General features: G+C 44.8%; 1 protein-coding gene across 22 annotated transcripts in view; it reads right to left on the bottom strand.

Annotated features, from left to right (window-relative positions):
* The window catches only part of TTLL5 (tubulin tyrosine ligase like 5), a 224,711-nt gene that overhangs the window by 162,547 nt on the left and 43,834 nt on the right, over positions 1 to 18,330 (bottom strand). For 20 of the 22 annotated variants that reach the window (XR_006281938.1, XM_043516209.1, XM_043516200.1 and 17 more), the window contains 3 exons: positions 12,990 to 13,071; positions 12,005 to 12,066; positions 4,784 to 4,875 (listed from right to left, as the gene is read on the bottom strand). Coding sequence is in view for 21 of the 22 variants with exons in the window: in XM_043516209.1 (XP_043372144.1) it covers positions 4,784 to 4,875; positions 12,005 to 12,066; positions 12,990 to 13,071 (236 nt within the window). In the remaining variant the exon portion in view is untranslated. The remainder of the gene's footprint in view (positions 1 to 4,783; positions 4,876 to 12,004; positions 12,067 to 12,989; positions 13,072 to 18,330) is intronic. The other 2 variants (XM_043516199.1, XM_043516201.1) reach the window with 1 other exon arrangement.

Here is an 18,330-nt window from a genome sequence, read left to right as displayed (position 1 = left end):
CACAAGTACTCCTTTTCTTCCTGAGCATGTTGGTTATTCAATATCCTTTCTCCCTGCATTCGCTCCCCTATGTCATCACTATCAACTCCTTTGCCTCGATATCTTAACTCTCTAAAACCTTCCGCCATCCATCCAATTCCTAAAAACCCTTCATTGATTCCAATATTATACCCATCACATCAGAAATGATTCTTAAAGAAAACATTAGGAGAGAATTTTTCATCTTAAAGGCTTCCATGGCCCTATCATAGAATATCAGAGTTGTAAGGGACCTCAGGAGGTCATCTAGTCCAACCCCCTGCTCAAAGCAGGACCAATCCCCAACTAAATCATCCCAGCCAGGCCTTAAAAACCTCAAAGAAAGGCAATTCCACCACCTCCCTAGGTAAAGAATTCCAGTGTTTCACCACCCTCCTAGTGAAAAAGTTTTTCCTAATATCCAACCTAAACCTCCTCCACCGCAACTTGAGACCCTTACTCCTCATTCTGTCATCTGCTACCACTGAGATCAGTCTAGATCCATCTTCTTTGGAAGCCCCTTTCAGGTAGTTGAAAGCAGCTATCAAATCCCCCCTCACTCTTCTCATCTGCAGACTAAACAATCCCAGTTCCCTCTCCTCATAAGTCATGTGTTCCAGTCCCCTAATCATTTTTGTTGCCCTCTGCTGGACGTCTTCCAATTTTTTCACATCCTTCTTGTAGTGTGGGGCCCAAAACTGGACACAGTACTCCAGATGAGGCCTCACCAATGTCGAATAGAGGGAAATGATCACGTCCCTCGATCTGCTGGCAATGCCCCTACTTATACATCCCAAAATGCCATTGGCCTTCTTGGCAACAAGGGCACACTGTTGACTCGTATCAACTCATATCTATCCCTGGAGGTAAGTCAGTCTGTCTCTTCACTGCAGATGGGGAAAACAAGCAGAAAGGGAAGTCAGTTATTCAGTGTCAAAGCTGAAACTAGAACTCAGTCGTTTCTGGCTCTCACCTACGTGCTCAATTCTACAGAGACAGTACTGTTGTCTAAGTGCTGGAGAAAGAAGCTCTCTCTAATCTTCTTTACCTCTTGCCCAACAATAGCCTCTAATATTTCGGTGTAAGGTTCATTCTGATCATAGTACAGAAACCTCTCTCCTCTGTGTAGATAATGATTTCAGAAGATTCTTGCTCCCTCCTTGACCACAGTGCATCTTTTGAAAAACTGTGGACAAGACAACCTCCTGGCCCTACTTCCAAAGACGGGCACATGCCTCTGTGCCCACACCATGGTCCTACCCTGACCTAACCATCCATGGCAGCTACTACAAGATCACTCCCGCTATGGAGCTTTACGATTCAGTGCCACTCTTTTCTTTCAATCTTACCTTTACGATTAACCTTAGCTTTGACTTATGCTGAGGACATACAACTCAAAAATATCTTCTAACACCTTTAACAAATCCTCTCTCGTCACCCTCTCAGCTCATCTTGCTCTAGTGCATTTGTGACTTCAACACTTGTTTCAGATGGCTGTCTCAAGGACAATAATTATTTCTTCTCTTGGGCAAGAGAAGCCCTTCTCCAATACAAATCTATCTCCTCTAGCCTCCTTTACTCAGGCCTCTTTTGTCTCCGGCCTCCATGACCTAGACAAAATCCTATACTCTTCTCCACCCACAACTGTGATATTGCTCCCATTTGCTACTGCCTTCATCATCTCCACCCTGACTACTGCAGTTTCCTTCTCTATGGCCTCCCCGAATCCCAGCTCTCCAGGCTTCAGCATGCAAAGCTGGTGCCACCATCTTGCACCTTTGTGGATGGATGATCACACCAGCTTGACTTTTTAAAACAAACAATCTTGCCACTGCTGAGAATCTTCTCCCTGCAGTTCCTGCCATCTGGAATAATCTTCCTATATCTCTCCATCTCCATTCAAATCTCAGATGAAACATCTTTTCTCCTTTACCTCTGAATCTCTTTACCTGGGCTGCTTAGTTCTGCAATACATTCTGGGATAATCTGTATCAAAGGTATTATAAAATTTAATCTTTCACATCAGTAAATTAAGTTGAATGAAGCCCAGTACTTAGCAACTTTGTGTTTGTTAGTCAAGACTGTGCAGAGACAGGGCACTACAAGAGACAGATAACTGGAATAAAAATCTCATGTTCTGCCAAGACATCTTCACTTCTGACAAGGTGGGAGCTAAAAAGTCCCAGTGAATGGTAAGGTTGTCCCACCACCTCCTTTTCCGATTTTGTCTATGTCCTGCACAAATGCATTCTGCATCACCTCCACCCCCAGCAACCATAATAATCACCTTCAGGCAAATGCTCAAATGTTTAGACCTTCAGAATACATGCACAATCCGCAACAGAAAAGACAACTTCACGTGACAGAAGCAACCAACCTATCTCAAGTGTCAAGACCAAAGTTATCTTTTTTGTACTAGATAAATATTTTTCATTTGCATTAACACCTACTAACCATTAAAGGAATAGATTGGTCTAAGCATAAGAAGCCATAGCTCCCCCTTTACTACTTAAGATTCATTGAAATAGCTGGTTTCAGAGTAGCAGCCGTGTTAGTCTGTATTCGCAAAAAGAAAAGGAGTACTTGTGGCACCTTAGAGACTAACAAATTTATTAGAGCATAAGCTTTCGTGAGCTACAGCTCACTTCATCGGATGCATTTGGTGGAAAAAACAGAGGAGAGATTTATATACACACACACAGAGAACATGAAACAATGGGTTTATCATACACACTGTAAAGAGAGTGATGATAAACCCATTGTTTCATGTTCTGTCTGTGTGTGTGTGTGTGTGTGTGTGTGTGTGTGTGTGTGTGTGTGTGTGTGTGTGTGTGTGTGTGTGTGTGTGTGTGTGTGTGTGTGTGTAAATCTCTCCTGTTTTTTCCACCAAATGCATCCGATGAAGTGAGCTGTAGCTCACGAAAGCTTATGCTCTAATAAATTTGTTAGTCTCTAAAGTGCCACAAGTACTCCTTTTCTTATTGAAAAAGCTGTAGCCCAAACCAATGGTCAGTTACAAAGAGAGCAGGTAATTGCTCCATTTCTCTGGAGGGTACCAGTGCTCAGGGAGTCAACCCAAAGAAATCACATAAGGGACAGGCAGTGCATTATGGCGAGACCCATGTTATCATCTTAAAGTCACCAATCCTAACCTCATTATTTATTTCCTACAAATGAAACTTCCCCTGATTGAGGTCACAAACTATTCAAATTTCCGAGACAATGGAGGAGCTGAGAATGATTCCCTTTGCAAAATTCCCTTTGCAGTTGAGACCAGGAGTGGAAGAGGAACAGATGAAGAAACAGGAACCAGGTCAAAAAGGCATCCAGAAAAGAGCAGCCCCCCCAAAAAGTTCTTGGGTATTGGAGACAGGCCTGTGCCCACCTCTGCTCAAGGGATCCTCTCTAGAGCCCAGGAACCTCTGTTGCATATTCTTACTCATTATCCTACAAGGGTTTTCCTGGTAAGAGAAGTGAAGGCTGAGGTACCATTGCAAAGAGGGGACAGTCCACTTCATGGGCACCACTCAGCACTGTGAATCTCTGTACTTTTCAGCTGGACCAGAATTTACTCACCATTTTCAGCTTTTATGAGAAATCCATTCTGTAAATTCATAACACCTAAAAATCCAATGCTTCAAATACATCTCCGCTTTCCTAATCTCTCCTCCCTGAGTTCTGAGTGTGCATTCAAGCGGGAGTTCAATGACCAGTGGGGTCTGCCCTAGCAAAAAAGGTTACTTACCATTTAACTTGTTTCCTGAATAAATCGCCACTTGTAGAGTGGCTCCCACAGGGTGGTTCAAGAAAGTCTAGGTCAAGGAGGAGAAGGCACAGCACAGCACTCCTTCCCTCTGCCTCAAAATGGTCTAGAAAGCCATGGAGATCTATATCGATTCCCACTTGTTGAATTGGATACGGGAACTGGAGCCTCAGCCCGGTGTCCTTATGTCCAATGGAATCTCACCTCACCAGTTATTCTCACCCCACAAGATAATTCCAGATCCAGATTTTGGCTGATCTGAGTTTTGCGAGATGTACTTTACCACAATTCATATAGTTTTGCATGTTCTGAATCTGTTTCCAGGTAGATAGAAATCTGAACAGAGAAAGATTTCCATCTACCTGGGCTCCAGTCACAGACTATGCCACAGGAAAGGTCAATTGCAGCAGCACAGTGGCCAACTGCAGGCAGCTCACAAACTATCAATGAAATTAAAACCCTTTGATTTAAAATTCAGTGCACGGTGCCTGTGAAATGAGAAATGCCTCTGAGAAAACAAACGGGCTGGGAGCTCCCCACCCCATCAACATTTGGGGATCCATCTGACTGACAGAGAGAGATGAGGGAAAAGCAGACTTTCAGAGCTCCAGCATTTTAACAGCAGAAGGGACACTGGACATTCATCATGAGCCATACGAGGTCTCAGTCAAAAGGGATAGGAGATGAGAGAAACCAGGGACAAAAGGGGAAATAAAGTTCTAATTTCAAATATGAAAGCTTTTTCTGCGTCAGATAAGGTCTCAAAAATGCTCAAAAAGCTGTGGGATTCTTGAAGCTAGTCACTCACAATGAAGCTGGCTGGAACACACAGTACAGTTACATCCCACGAGCCTCCTCTTCTATAATTGTGCTAGGATTCCATGGGCCTCACTACACTCACTTGCAGGCTCTTTCACCTTTGGGCAAAACTGATTAAAACTGCTGTCCTGGTATTCTCCTCAGAGCTGCAACACAAAGTCCTGGGTTGCTGAACTTGCTTACCTGAGGCTTCTGAAAGGGATTTCTTCTGGCCGACTCGGATGAGTGATGGGCTACCCGGCTTGTCCGTTGGCCCAGATCCTGGCACACAAAGCCTGTGGGAGTAGGGAGACATGTGAGAAGAAGAGGTTACTCACCTGGTACAGGTTTCAGAGTAGCAGCCGTGTTAGCATCCGATGAAGTGAGCTGTAGCTCATGAAAGCTTATGCTCTAATAAATTTGTTAGTCTCTAAGGTGCCACAAGTACTCCTTTTCTTTTCACCTGGTACAGCAACTGTGGTTCTTTAAGATGTGTGTCCCCCCTCCATGGGCATTCCACTTCACATGCATGTGCACCCCATGACTGGAGATTTTCACTAGCAGTGTCCGTTCAACCCAAGCAAGGGCCTTACATGCCCTTGTGCTCAAAATACCATGTCTATATTGAGCTGTGCAGATGAACTGTGCTCAGTTCCTTTTCTACTGCAAAGTCCCACAAAGGAAACTCTGAAATAGAGAGGAAGGAGGGCAGGGAATGGAGCATCAGTAAGGTGATACACCTCAAAGAACCAGATACTGCACTCCCTCTTCGAGAAGTAACCCTATGGTACTCCACTTCAGGTGATTCCAGAGCAGTACCCCCACAGGGAGGAGGGAGCTCCAGAGTCAGGTCCAGCACTGAAGACAAAACCACATTGCCAGCTGCTGCATTAGATATAAAGGCATGGACCAAGGCCTAATGTATTGAAGACCACATAGCAGTTCTGCAAATCTCAGATACTGGAACATCTGTAAATAATGCCATATATGCTGACTGCAACTTTGTAAAGTGCACTAACACCTTTGAATATTAGGTTGAATGCTAGCTGCATCATAACATGCAAAAATACACCGAGAGATCCACCTCAATAGCCTACTGGATGGAGACTGTAGATCTTTTAGATCGGGTTTAAATGGAAGTAAGTAGTCCAGGAGACATGACATTTTTTGGCCCTATCCAGATAGAAGGCCAATGTTCTTCTAACATGCAAAGTATGAAAGGAAGCCTCCAGCTGAGAATTATGTGGTTTTGGGGGAAAACTCGGTAAATGCATTGACTAAGATACAACTCAAATGGATTAGGAAGGAATTAGGGTGTGAACATAAGGAAACCTGGTCTTTGAATACCATGAAAGGATGGTCTGTCATTAAGGTCCCAGTTTCTCCAACTCTTCAGGCTGATGTGAAGGCTACCAAAAAACGCCATTGTCATAGGCAGGTGAAGAAAGGAACCAGTTGCCATTGGTTCAAATGAAGGTCTTGTTGAGACATCTAAGAACTAGAGTGCGATCCCAAGTCAGAGTGGGGTCTTTCATTTGAGGGAAAAGGTTCCCAAAACTTTTGATGAAAGTCAGAGTTATTGGGTGATTGAACACTGAGAACACTTCCACTAGGGAATGAAAGGCTGTTATGGTGGCCAAGTGAACCTGGACCCATCTGGTTGATAATCCTGTTTTCTTAGGTTCCAACAGGTAATCTAGGATAATCAAGAATGAGGAAGATGCGGGTGCAAGTCATTGGAGTTCACACCACTGGCTAAATCTTTTCCATATTTGAAGGTGAGTATTTTGGGTAGACCATTTACTACTTTTTAACACCACCTGTTGTACCTCCAGAGAACAGGCAGACTCTAGCCCCTCAAACCAATGAGGAGCCATGCCCCAAAACAGAAAACTCCTAGATTGTGATGAAGCAATTGACCGAAGTCTTGGGAGAGGAAATGAGGGATGATCAGAAGCTTGATCACTGGACAGAGGGACAGGTGAAACAAGTAAGAATGCCAAGCTTGTCTCAACCACATTGGGAATCTTAGAATAACCTGGCTTTGTGCTATCTGATTCTATTCATCATGCTCAGTTTATAGAGGTGGCAAAGAAGTCCACTTCTGGAAAACTCCAAGTCTGAAATATGCCTTGGAGGGTCTGAGAGTCCAACTCCCATTTGTAGGCCTGGGAGAAGCACCTGCTGAGAGCATCAACCATAGTGTTTTGAATACCAGGGAGGTAGATTGCTGAAATGTGTATGCAATGGCTCATGCACTAGTACCGCAACATTATTGCTTCAGCATCCTTGGGGGGGCGGGGAGGGGGGAGATAGATCTCCCTCCTCCCTACTGGATTACATAAAACATGCAGCCCACATTGTCCATCATGACCCTGATGAGAGGCAGAAAATAAGGACAGGCATTTCTGACTGCCCTGAGTACCAACAGGTGATGTAGAAACTGGTTTCTTGAGGCAACCATCTGCCCTGGATTGTATGAGCATCGAGATGAGCTCTCCATCCCCAAAAGGCTATGTCCATCCTTATAGTGACCATTAGAAACGGTTGGAAAAAAAGGAATGCCTGCACCAATATTTTGATGATCTTTCTACCAGTCTAGGGAATCTTTCAACTGGCAGGGAACTGAAACCTGTTTGTCTAAGCTGCATCTCTTTGGTAACTAGACTGCTCTGAGCCATCTCTTGAAGAATGAAGGCACAACTTTGCATAATCTTTTACAAAAGTACAAGCTACCGTTTGACCTAGGAGTTGGAGGCAGTTTCTCACTGATATTTTAAAGGTGCTCAAACAGTCTTGGCTAGACCAAACATTATGAATCTGTCCATATGAAGGTAGGCCCTGGACTTCAATGAATCAAAGGATACCCCTATGAACTGTATTTTCTGTACTGAGGTCAATGTGGATTTTTTTACATCGAGTTGAAGAACCAATTCCAGGAACACCAAAAGGGTACTCTGCATGGCTGACTGCACTGCTTTGTAAGACCAATCCTTGAACGACTAATCATCGAGGTACAGGAATACTAAAATTGCCTCTCGACAAAGCTAAGTAGCCACTGCAAATACTTTTGAAAAGACTCTCCTCGCTCCAAGAGTGTTGAGCAGGAGCATCTAGTATTGAAAATTATCCTGACCTAAATCAAAAAACACAGGTATCTTCTGTGAGATAGATGTATCACTTTATGGAAATAAGTAAGTGTCTTGTAAATCGATGGCTGAAAACCAACCCCCTGAATTTAGTGAAGGAATTATAGCTGTCAGATTTACCATCCTGAACTTCTGAGACTTTAGAAATTTGTTTAGTAGCCTTAAATCTAAAATCAGTCTCCACTCTCAAATTTTCTTTAGTATAGGAAAAGTAGCTTGAGGAGAAACCCTTTCCCTTATGTTGAGCATGAACAGGCTCTATCACTCCTAAATGAAGTAGTGAGTTTATCTCTTGTCTCACTAAGAACTTGGGAGAGGGGTCCCTGAAAAGGGATGGGGGTGGTGGAAAGGAGGGAGGGAGGAAAAGTGAATGATGTAGCCCAATGTTACCATCTCCAAGACCCATTTTTCTGTGACAATCTGTTCCCATGCATGTTGAAAATGGGTAAATCAGGGCCCAAATGGGGGAGGTGGGCAAATTGTTGCAGATGTGAACTAAAGATGGGGATAATTCAAACCCTTGACCAACCCATCAAATTGGTGTTTTGATTCTGGTTGAGTACTTGGGCAACATAGATGAATAATTCTTTTCCTCTGTAATCTAGATTTCTTCCCGGTGGGTCCAATGTGTCTCTTTGGAACCACAAAATTGGATTGGCCAGTATCTCTGGGTGCTTTGTGACCTACTAGGTTCTTTTTTTCATAGGGGTATACATTCAGAGATCGTAATTTGGCTCTGGAGTCTTTCAAAGCGTTCAGGGACTTCTCTGTGTTTTCTGAAAACAAATTCAGACCATCAAAGGGGAGGTCCTCTACAATTCTCTGGACTTCTCAGGGAAAGCTGGACAGTTGGACCCAGGCTGCCCTGCGCATAACTACCACCATAGAGATGGAATGTGCCATGGTGTCTACCAAATCTCAGGGCACTTGAAGGGTGTCCTGACCAGTAATTGTCCGTTAGCAGTGATGGTCTAAAATTGTTCTCCTTAGTCTAGTGGAAGGTGCTCAATAAAAGCAGTAAATTTCCTGTAGTTTGTGTAATATTTTGCCATGAAAGCCCAGTAATTCTCAATCTGAAATTGCAGGGTCACAGATCAGTAGGACTTCCAGGTGGTTCTGGTCTGTCATACAGGATTGATTTGGTATGGTGGTGTTTTCTCTGCTCATTCACCACATCAGAATTGGGTTGGGGTGGGAGAATAAAAATCTGGAGTCCTTGGTGGAGATATACTTTTTTTTTTTTTATCTGCCCATTGGCAACATGATACTGTTGCTGGAATCTGTCAAACCATCTTCACCAGATCCAAAAGTGCCTCATTGATAGGTAGTGAAAATCTGGTTGGTGTTGCTGACTGCAGAATGTCCATCAACTTGTGTTGTGATTCTTTGACCTTTTCAAGTGGTATTGGGAGAGCGTCCGCCAACCATTTTATGAGGTCCTGAAATTGCTGGCTATCATCAGCCACAGATGGTGATGGAGGCATAACCGGCTCATCCGGAGACAAGGAGATGGTGATTTGAGGGGTACCCTTCTCGTCTGCCCTAGCTTCCTATTCTTTGAATGTCTCCTCCAGTTGAGGAATGGGCTGGGATAGAGGTAAATGCATCTCTCTCTTGTCCCAGTGAGCAAGACTCAATACCTTGGGAAACTGTCATCAGTATGCCACCCAGGGGTCCCATTATGGTCATTGGGCGGGTCCATATAGGAGAGAGGTGGCATCCAAGGCTGTTCCCACCACCCATGATGTCTTTCCAAAAATTCCTTTCTCTCTGTGAGTGTCAAAGAGTGGGTTCCTATGCAGACAGAGAGGAGAGCCCTGCACTCAGAGAAGAGAGACTGAAAAGGTCTCCATCATCATCCTCAACATCATCCAGTGGAGGATCCCAGCAGTAAAAGGGGATGAATCAGGCAGTATTGGAGATAGATAGGAGTCCATTGACTGAATGGGTCTTGATTACAAGAGGCACTCAGTACCCATAAGCACTGGAGACTCCTGTTCATCTGACACTGATCAATCATCCTTCAAGTTCCAAAATGTTTGTGGTACCAAATGGAGAGACAGTACCGATATGATGGTGTTTGTGTCTGTAGAGATAGATAGTACTGAAGATTTAGAGTGCTCCGAGGTGAGTGCCAATGGAGTTAGACACTTAGGCTTGCTCAGTACAGAGGAACCCATTGGGGAAGGTGCTGACAGTAAAGCTGTGCGTCCATCAATGCTGGCCTGAAGGAATGGTTCTCCTTGCCCTCTTGTCTGAACAGTACTGACGCTTGGTCAGAGCAGTGTTTGCTCTTGGATGAGATTCAGGGCTATCCAGCCCTGCCGCTACCAAAAGAGTCCTTTGCCTTTATGGTACTAAGCCAAGAAGTTGAAGTTTTTGGAACTGTTGAACAACTGGGAGACAGAAATCTTTTAGGAACAGGCTCCTTAAAAGGAAGTTGGAACTCCTCTTCCTGGGACCCTTCAAGGAAGTCTCTGGAGTCTTCCCCTTTTGGGGGGACAGCTGAACCAAGATCAAAGGGGAGCTGGATCTGCCCAGAGACTGGTGTACTGGCAGAAGGGGGTGTTTCCTGATCTGGCTCTGAAGCAGGGCAAAGGGAAAACTATCATTAGTAGCCTCAACTTAATTTCCCGGTTCTTGCTTGCTCTGAATTCAAGGATCAGACAAAAAAGTTATACTTCTGAGGGACGTGCAAATCTCCAATGCAGCAAAAGCATTTGGAGTGGTTGCTAATCAAAATGGCCTCCCAGCAAGTGAGGCAACATTTGAACCCTGGTGAGCTGGCCATGCCTTTCTCAAGGAAGACAAACCTTCCCAGAGGGAGGGGACAGGAACAAAACTAATCCTCTCAACTACTAAACTAACTAGCAAACTATCTAAAAACTAAACTCACTACTAGGAGGAAAAACAAACTTTTAGTTGAAGCACATTCAAGACAGTTATGCTAAAGCTCCATCTCAGGCTGAGACAGTTAAGAAGAAACTGAGGGCAGTTCATCCATGAACCCCTACATAGCACTGGTTTGGGGCATGAGGGTGTGTAGGGTACATGCATGGGTCAAACAGACGCTGCTAATGAACATCTCCAGTTGAAAGTGTGTGGGATGCATGCACACCTGAAGTGGAGCACCTATACAGACACTATTCCATAAACCACCTTTAATTTCTGGGAGAGTTGGCCAGCCCCTGAGACACAACCTAGCATTCCTACCAACAGTTTTATCAACCACGAACCCAGGGGTGTGCGTTTCCCCGAACAAGGCCCAAGAAGTCTTTTTTCCTCAGTATGCCTTATTTTATTTAAATCTCAAGTCCTCCCATCTTCCCCCCATGGCATAATATTTCTGGCTGAGAACCAGAAAGAATGCCCTTAAAAAGCCAGCATTTAAAAAGAAGGGTTGCTAAAGAACACAGATGAGTGCCCTCTTCCATTCAGTGGCTAAGCATGCTGCATTGGTGGCATTTTTCTACCTCTTTTTGGGCCCAAAAAGTAAGACACCAAAAACTGAACCAAGACCTCTCAACGAGTAATGTAAAATATTAGCCGTAGGGTGCTTTGCTAGCTAAACACTGCTACACATTACAATCATGCAGATTTTCACACCCACAATTCCATATTTGTACAGCCTAATCACAACTTACTAACACTGCCTTCACTTTGGAGTACTCAACCCTACAAACATTTTTTTTTGTTTCTCTTTAACTCCCTTAAGTAGGCTGCAAAATTCAGTCAGTCATTTGGGGAGTCAAGGAAACAGACAGCTTCACAAACCAAACGAGAGATTTCAACACATTTAAGAGAACGAATTGCTCAGCCTGCACAACAGCAGTCCATTGGGTAGCATATCTTCTGGTCCCCTTCACATCTAATACATTCACCACCATTCCCACAACTTATTACACCCTGACCCACCACTGAACACTCATCACAACACATCTCCACATACCGTCTTGTTCTACAATCCAACACCCTAACTCACCCCCTGTCCAAATACATCTGACAATCCAGAAAATGTACCCACAAACCCTGAACATAGTATAACTATCCAATACATCATATCCACCCACCTACAATTCCATCCATGCAACTCAAGACACACACCATCCCCATAACTCAATGCATCTGCTCTTCTTAACTCAACACCCCCATCCATTATAATATAGACACAAACCTCAAAACCTGACACATCTACCCAAGCCTAATACAATACACCACACAAAACTGCGCCTTAACATACAATAAAGAGGCATGTTGAAGTTTCTATTGCACTCACCTACAAGGGTAAACATGTCCGAAATCATGCTAGCTTTGATCTTCAGGTCCAAAGGAGCATCACTGTCCCCATATGCAACAAGAGACAGGGGAGGAGTCAGTTATTTGGCAGTTCATGGAAAGCATCAATGCCCAACACAGATTCCCTTTCATCATATTCCCAGTGGATCAGTTCTCAGAGAGCACAAACAGAATGGAATATATGGGGAAAGTCTAGTTGATTATCTTTGTATCACAAAAAGATTTGATGAATTATGTCTGCCTCTAAACACTATCTGTTCCATTATAATCCTCTCCCACATTGGCAGCCAAGAGTTCTTTACTGTTGGACCATAAGGACGCTATGCTCTGCAGTTCTGTGGAAGATGAATGGGGTACAGAGGCAGGCATCAGTGGCAAAGCGGAAAGAGAGAGGAGGGAATGCAATAATACTAGGACAGGTATGCAGGCATGTATGTATGGAATGGATCAGAAAAATAATTTCAGTGGCCACAATCTGAATGGACTTAAGACATAGGCAAAATGGGTATTGGGGAGGCTAGAAAGGAGGATGTTCCAGTAACAGATAAGAAACTGTGTGGACAACAGTTCATAGCTGTGTGGGCAGGGAGGACGGGACGTATCTCTGATGCATTGTGGATTTGGAGACAACTTGCGTGAGAGGAGAAGAAAAATGAGTAGTCAAATAGGACCCTGGGTTATGAGATACATTATTAGCAATAGTAACAAAGAAATAGTCAGAAAGCAAGCAGAACCCCAACTGGACTCCTTCAGAATGCCTGCTGCACCCTGGTCACTATGAAAAGGAATAGCAAAGGAGATCCACTCTGTAAGCCCATTAATAATGGAACAATATACCACGGATTTCACTCAGCCATGCCCGCCCAGGGCATGCACTTGGTGTGCTTCACTTAGTGTGGCCAGAGATTCCACCATCTTTATTGGGGTCCCAGCCCTTCCATTTCTTGAAGCTGGGAATTACTTACCAGGCCAGGGATGGGGATAAGTTCACCTCCAGTAGCCAGGGCTTGAGAGTAGCATCAATAAGGACATCAAAACCATACAGCTCTGAAAACACAAATGGTGTCTCTTTCATACACAATAATGCCCCAGGGAGCACAGAAAATGCCCAATTTGAGCCTCTGTTGGGGCACTCCTGCCAGCTGACTCATCTGAGGCTTACTGATCCCTCTAGCTCAGATACCCTCTCAGGTGGGAGTCTGGCTTCCCTAGAATGGAAGCTAAAGACACTACCAGCTCTGGGGGAGTCCAGAAAACTAGTCCCAAGAAAACCTGGAGAAAGAAGGATGAGATATGGAGGAGCACAGGCTGGAACACCAAACAAAAGTAGAAGAGAGGAAGAATTAGACACACTTGCCTCCCCAAGACCTAGCTGTCCAGACCCTAGCATGTGCAGAATTATCTACATTTTCACATGCAGAGGCATAAAAAACACAAACAAATCATCCCATCTTCCAACACTTCCACTAACTAAACTTTGTTTTCAGGATCCTGTTTAAAACAAAAATTCACCCTCCTTGCTTTTAAAACCCTTCATGTCTTGCCTTGTCTGCCACATGGACCTCCATTCTTTTTACCATCACAACCTCTCCATCTACTCATCTAACATTGATGACTCGCTACATTGATGACATCTTCATCATCTGGACCCATGGAAAAGAAGCCCTTGAGGAATTCCACCATGATTTCAACAATTTCCATCCCACCATCAACCTCAGCCTGGACCAGTCCACAAAAGAGATCCACTTCCTGGACGCTACGGTGCTAATATGCGATGGTCACAAACACCACCCTATATCGGAAACCTACTGACCGCTATTCCTACCTACATGCCTCTAGCTTTCATCCAGATCATACCACGCGATCCATTGTCTACAGCCAAGCTCTACAATATAACCGCATTTGCTCCAACCCCTCAGACAAAGACACACCTACAAGCTCTCTATCATGCATTCTTACAACTACAATACCCACCTGCTGAAGTGAAGAAACAGATTGACAGAGCCAGAAGAGTACCCAGAAGTCACCTACTACAGGACAGGCTCAACAAAGAAAATAACAGAATGCCACTAGCCATCACCTTCAGCCCCCAACTAAAACCTTTCCAATGCATCCTCAAGGATCTACAACCTATTCTGAAGGACGACCCATCACTCTCACAGATCTTGGGAGACAGGCCAGTCCTTGCTTACGGACAGCCCCCCAACCTGAAGCAAATACTCACCAGCAACCACACACCACACAACAGAACCACTAACCCAGGAACCTATCCTTGCAACAAAGCCCATTGCCAACTCTGTCCACATATCTATTCAGGGGACACCATCATAGGGCCTAATCACATCAGCCACACTATCAGAGGCTCCTTCACCTGCGCATCTACCAATGTGATGTATGCCATCATGTGCCAGCAATGCCCCTCTGCCATGTACATTGGTCAAACTGGACAGTCTCTACGTAAAAAAATAAATGGACACAAATCAGACGTCAAGAATTATAACATTCAAAAACCAGTCGGAGAACACTTCAATCTCTCTGGTCACTCGATTACAGACCCGAGGGTGGCTATCCTTCAACAAAAAAGCTTCAAAAACAGACTCCAACGAGAGACTGCTGAATTGGAATTAATTTGCAAACTGGATACAATTAACTTAGGCTTGAATAGAGACTGGGAATGGATGAGTCATTACACAAAGTAAAACTATTTCCCCATGTTATTTCTCCCCCCACCCCACCCTCCACTGTTCCTCAGATGTTCTTGTTAACTGCTGGAAATGGCCTACCTTGCTTGTCACCATGGAAGGTTTTCCTCCTCCCTCCCCCTCCCCCCCGCTGCTGGTGATGGCTTATCTTAAGTGATCACTCTCCTTACAGTGTGTATGATAAACCCATTGTTTCATGTTCTCTGTGTGTGTATATAAATCTCCCCACTGTATTTTCCACCAAATGCATCCGATGAAGTGAGCTGTAACTCACGAAAGCTTATGCTCAAATAAATGTTAGTCTCTAAGGTGCCACAAGTACTCCTTTTCTTTTTGCGAATACAGACTAACACGGCTTCTACTCTGAAACCTGTTATCGAACACTAGCTTTCCCTCTGTACTCCCACATAATCCCCAGGTGAGTGCAAGATCCTTCTTCTCTGCAGCTTCTGCCACTTTGACAGCCTCCCAGTAACTTCACTTTACTGATGCTCCACCACTTTGTAAATCACTGTTAAAAAAAAGCCTCTCGCCCTATCCTCTAAAATGCTCTCTCACTCAGAATGTATTACATGTGCTAGATGCACTCTTCTCTAATAGGTCAGACTGAAGCCAGCTTCCCATTCCAAAACTGATTTTATTTCATTCTATACAGCACATCCTCTCATTTTGGGACACAACTTTCAGTCATATTTGTGTACCATCTTTCTTGTAATAAGTTGGCACCAAGGCAATTTCCTGGAACAACACTAAGTGTTGGAGAGAGTTAACATCAGTGCAATTTATGCACATTTTTTTAAAATATTGCAGAACATGGGATTGGCACAGGAGAAGGATTTCATGTTTTTAGAATTGATCAGTTCCCTAATACCTGGCATGAGAGCAACAGAATTACCGTACCATGCGGCTCTCCTTGACTTCTGGCCCCAGCATTGTGTCGCCTGCCTGACATTCATGCAGGCTCTGGGGAGCAGGACTGTTTGACAAGATCTGCCTTTGCAGGCAGCTGTTCAAGAGCTCCTGCAGCTTGCTATAGTAAGCTGCTGGGGGGACTTGGAGGAGAAGGAAACGGCTGCACAATTTGTGAATGTTGCCTGCATGTTTTTCTGGGCCCTGTAGACAGACATTGAGTGGGAAGCAAAACAGCACAGAATTAATCAGTTGATCCAGCCCAAGAAAGTGAGGCTGATCTGCATCAGGGTTTCTTGTTTCCCAGGCTGGGAAGGCTGTGGCAGGGGAGAGGGAAGGAGGAGGAGGTTGAGAGTATGAACATTTAAGGGTTTTGAACAAGAAAAAAAAATCTCATGGATAGGATAAGCACATTCTTCTAAAAGACAGTCTAGGCCAGAGTGAGGAGCCTATAGTTCCCAGTGTAGAACAAAACCTGAGGGACAGCCAAGCAACTAGATGGAAAAGATGAGTGGGTCAACAGCAACTGCTGGTCTGCAACCTTCCACCCCCTAAGCCAAGAACTAGAGAATGGCTTTGGTTTAGACTGGACATCCTTTCCCTGCTGCCTGGCTGTTTCTTCCATTCTCTCCTCCTGCCCTTGACAGTACCTTAGCTACCAACTTGACCTTCCATGCTTCTCTCTTCATCGTTCTCTCCCACTCTTTTTCCCGTTTTCCCATCCTTCCCCCCCACCCCCTCAATGTCCCATCCCTCCTTTCCTTCACTGCTATATATAAGTGAAACTAAGATGACACTTGCTAGTCAGCACCCTGATCCTTCTGCTTGTATAGCATCCCTTTCCCCACCCTTTGTCTTATCTATTAAGAGACCAAGTTCTCTGGGGGAGGAACCATGTCAAATGTTTTTGTACATTGCTGTTGCTGATTTATATAAAAAGAAATCGATTTCTTGTGGCACCTTTAGAGACTAACAAATTCATTTGAGCATAAGCTTTCGTGAGCTACAGCTCACTTCATCGGATGCATTGCATCTGATGCATTGCATCCAATGAAGTGAGCTGTAGCTCACGAAAGCTTATGCTCAAATGAATTTGTTAGTCTCTAAGGTGCCACAAGTAATCCATTTCTTTTTGCGAATACAGACTAACACGGCTGCTACTCTGAAAGCTGATTTATATGCTGCTCTTACATTTATAGAGAGGATGGGGCACGTGTGCCAAACAGGACCAAGATTGATCCCTTTTACTTTTACAGGGCATGCACTGGACCAAGGAGACACCATCACAAATGCTTCTACACAGTTCTGCAAGAGAAGAGTGAGCAGAATGGGGGGCATTGTGATCAGGTGTTTGTTTTCTAAATGATCTATACACTCTTGTGCTTTCTCTCTAAGTAAAGAGCAATGGTGTTTTAAAATCCAGTGTCGCATCTGTGTGTGTTATATGCTACACCTATCACATGCCCCGGAAGAGGTAAACTGTAAATCTAGACCATTCTCACAGCTGGAATTTAAGATATGGGAATATCTGGGGGGTTAGCACTGGTCCCAGGGGCTGGACAGCTGGACTAAGAAGTCTCAATTGTCAGGGGAAGTACTAGGCAGATGATCCACATCCCATGAATGTGCCTAGAGATCCATTATGGGCAGGGTCTGGACTCCATTCAGACTCTCGATGCTTAAAGCAATGGTTGTCAACCAGGAATCTGAGGCCCCTCGGGGGCCGCAAGCTGGTTGCAGGGGGCCACAGGGCCCTGCAGCTGAAGTGTGGGGACTCCAAGGCCCAGCACCCCATGGGGCTGAAACTAGAGCAGAGCCGTGTGGAGCTCTGTGCTCAGATGCCCCTTGCAGGGGTAAAGCCAAGATCGGAGGTGCAGGATTGAAGCCCCCAGCCCCAGTTTAAAGCCCTGATGCTCCTGCAGGGCAGAACCCCGCTCCAGCACAGCTGAAGCCCCAGCTCTCTCCTGCCTGGTGGCTGAAGTCCAGAAGCCCTGCATGGCTAAAGCTTCGAGCCGCTCATATGGCTGAAGCCAGAAACCCAGAGGCCCCCCGACAGCTCCTGGAGTTTTTATAGCATGTTGGGGGGAGGAGCCTCAGAAAGGAAAAGGTTGAGAATCCCTGGCTTAAGGCATATGGGGACTTGGTGTTTGGATCCCCTCACAGTAGTTTGATGAGAAGTCCAACAGGTGGAGCTCAGTTAAAACTGAGATACTCGGCACAATGGGCATCCTGACATTGGCTGGGAACTACTAAACACAAAACATAGGTAAAAAAAAATCCAGCATCCCACATGTCCCAGAAGTGTTTCATTAGCCTATGTCCCAATTTGGAGAATGAACGAGGACGATTTCACACTGAAAAATGCCTCACTCTCACCCTATCCTATCTTCTTCTGCAGGCAAAGATATTGAACTCTCATGTAAGCCGCATGAAGAGGGGAAGCCCCTGTGAGAACACCAGAGAGCAAAGGTGTCTCCTCTACAGCTGTAGCCAGGCAGCCTGGCTGTCACTCTCCATTGTAGAGGGATCAGAGAGAGAGAGAGAGAGAGAGAGAGAGAGAGAGGGATTAAAAGAGGACTGTATTCTAGGATTTTTCCTTACTTGTGGCAAGAGCAGCATCAGGTCTGTGACAGCCCATCTTGCATCCCTAATGTTGAGGAAATAGGGGGAGCTGGCAGATGGGCAACCAGGTTTC

Source organism: Dermochelys coriacea, chromosome 6 (genome assembly GCF_009764565.3).
Source record: "Dermochelys coriacea isolate rDerCor1 chromosome 6, rDerCor1.pri.v4, whole genome shotgun sequence".
Lineage (NCBI taxonomy): Eukaryota > Metazoa > Chordata > Testudines > Dermochelyidae > Dermochelys > Dermochelys coriacea.
This window is presented reverse-complemented; position numbering and strand designations above follow the sequence as displayed.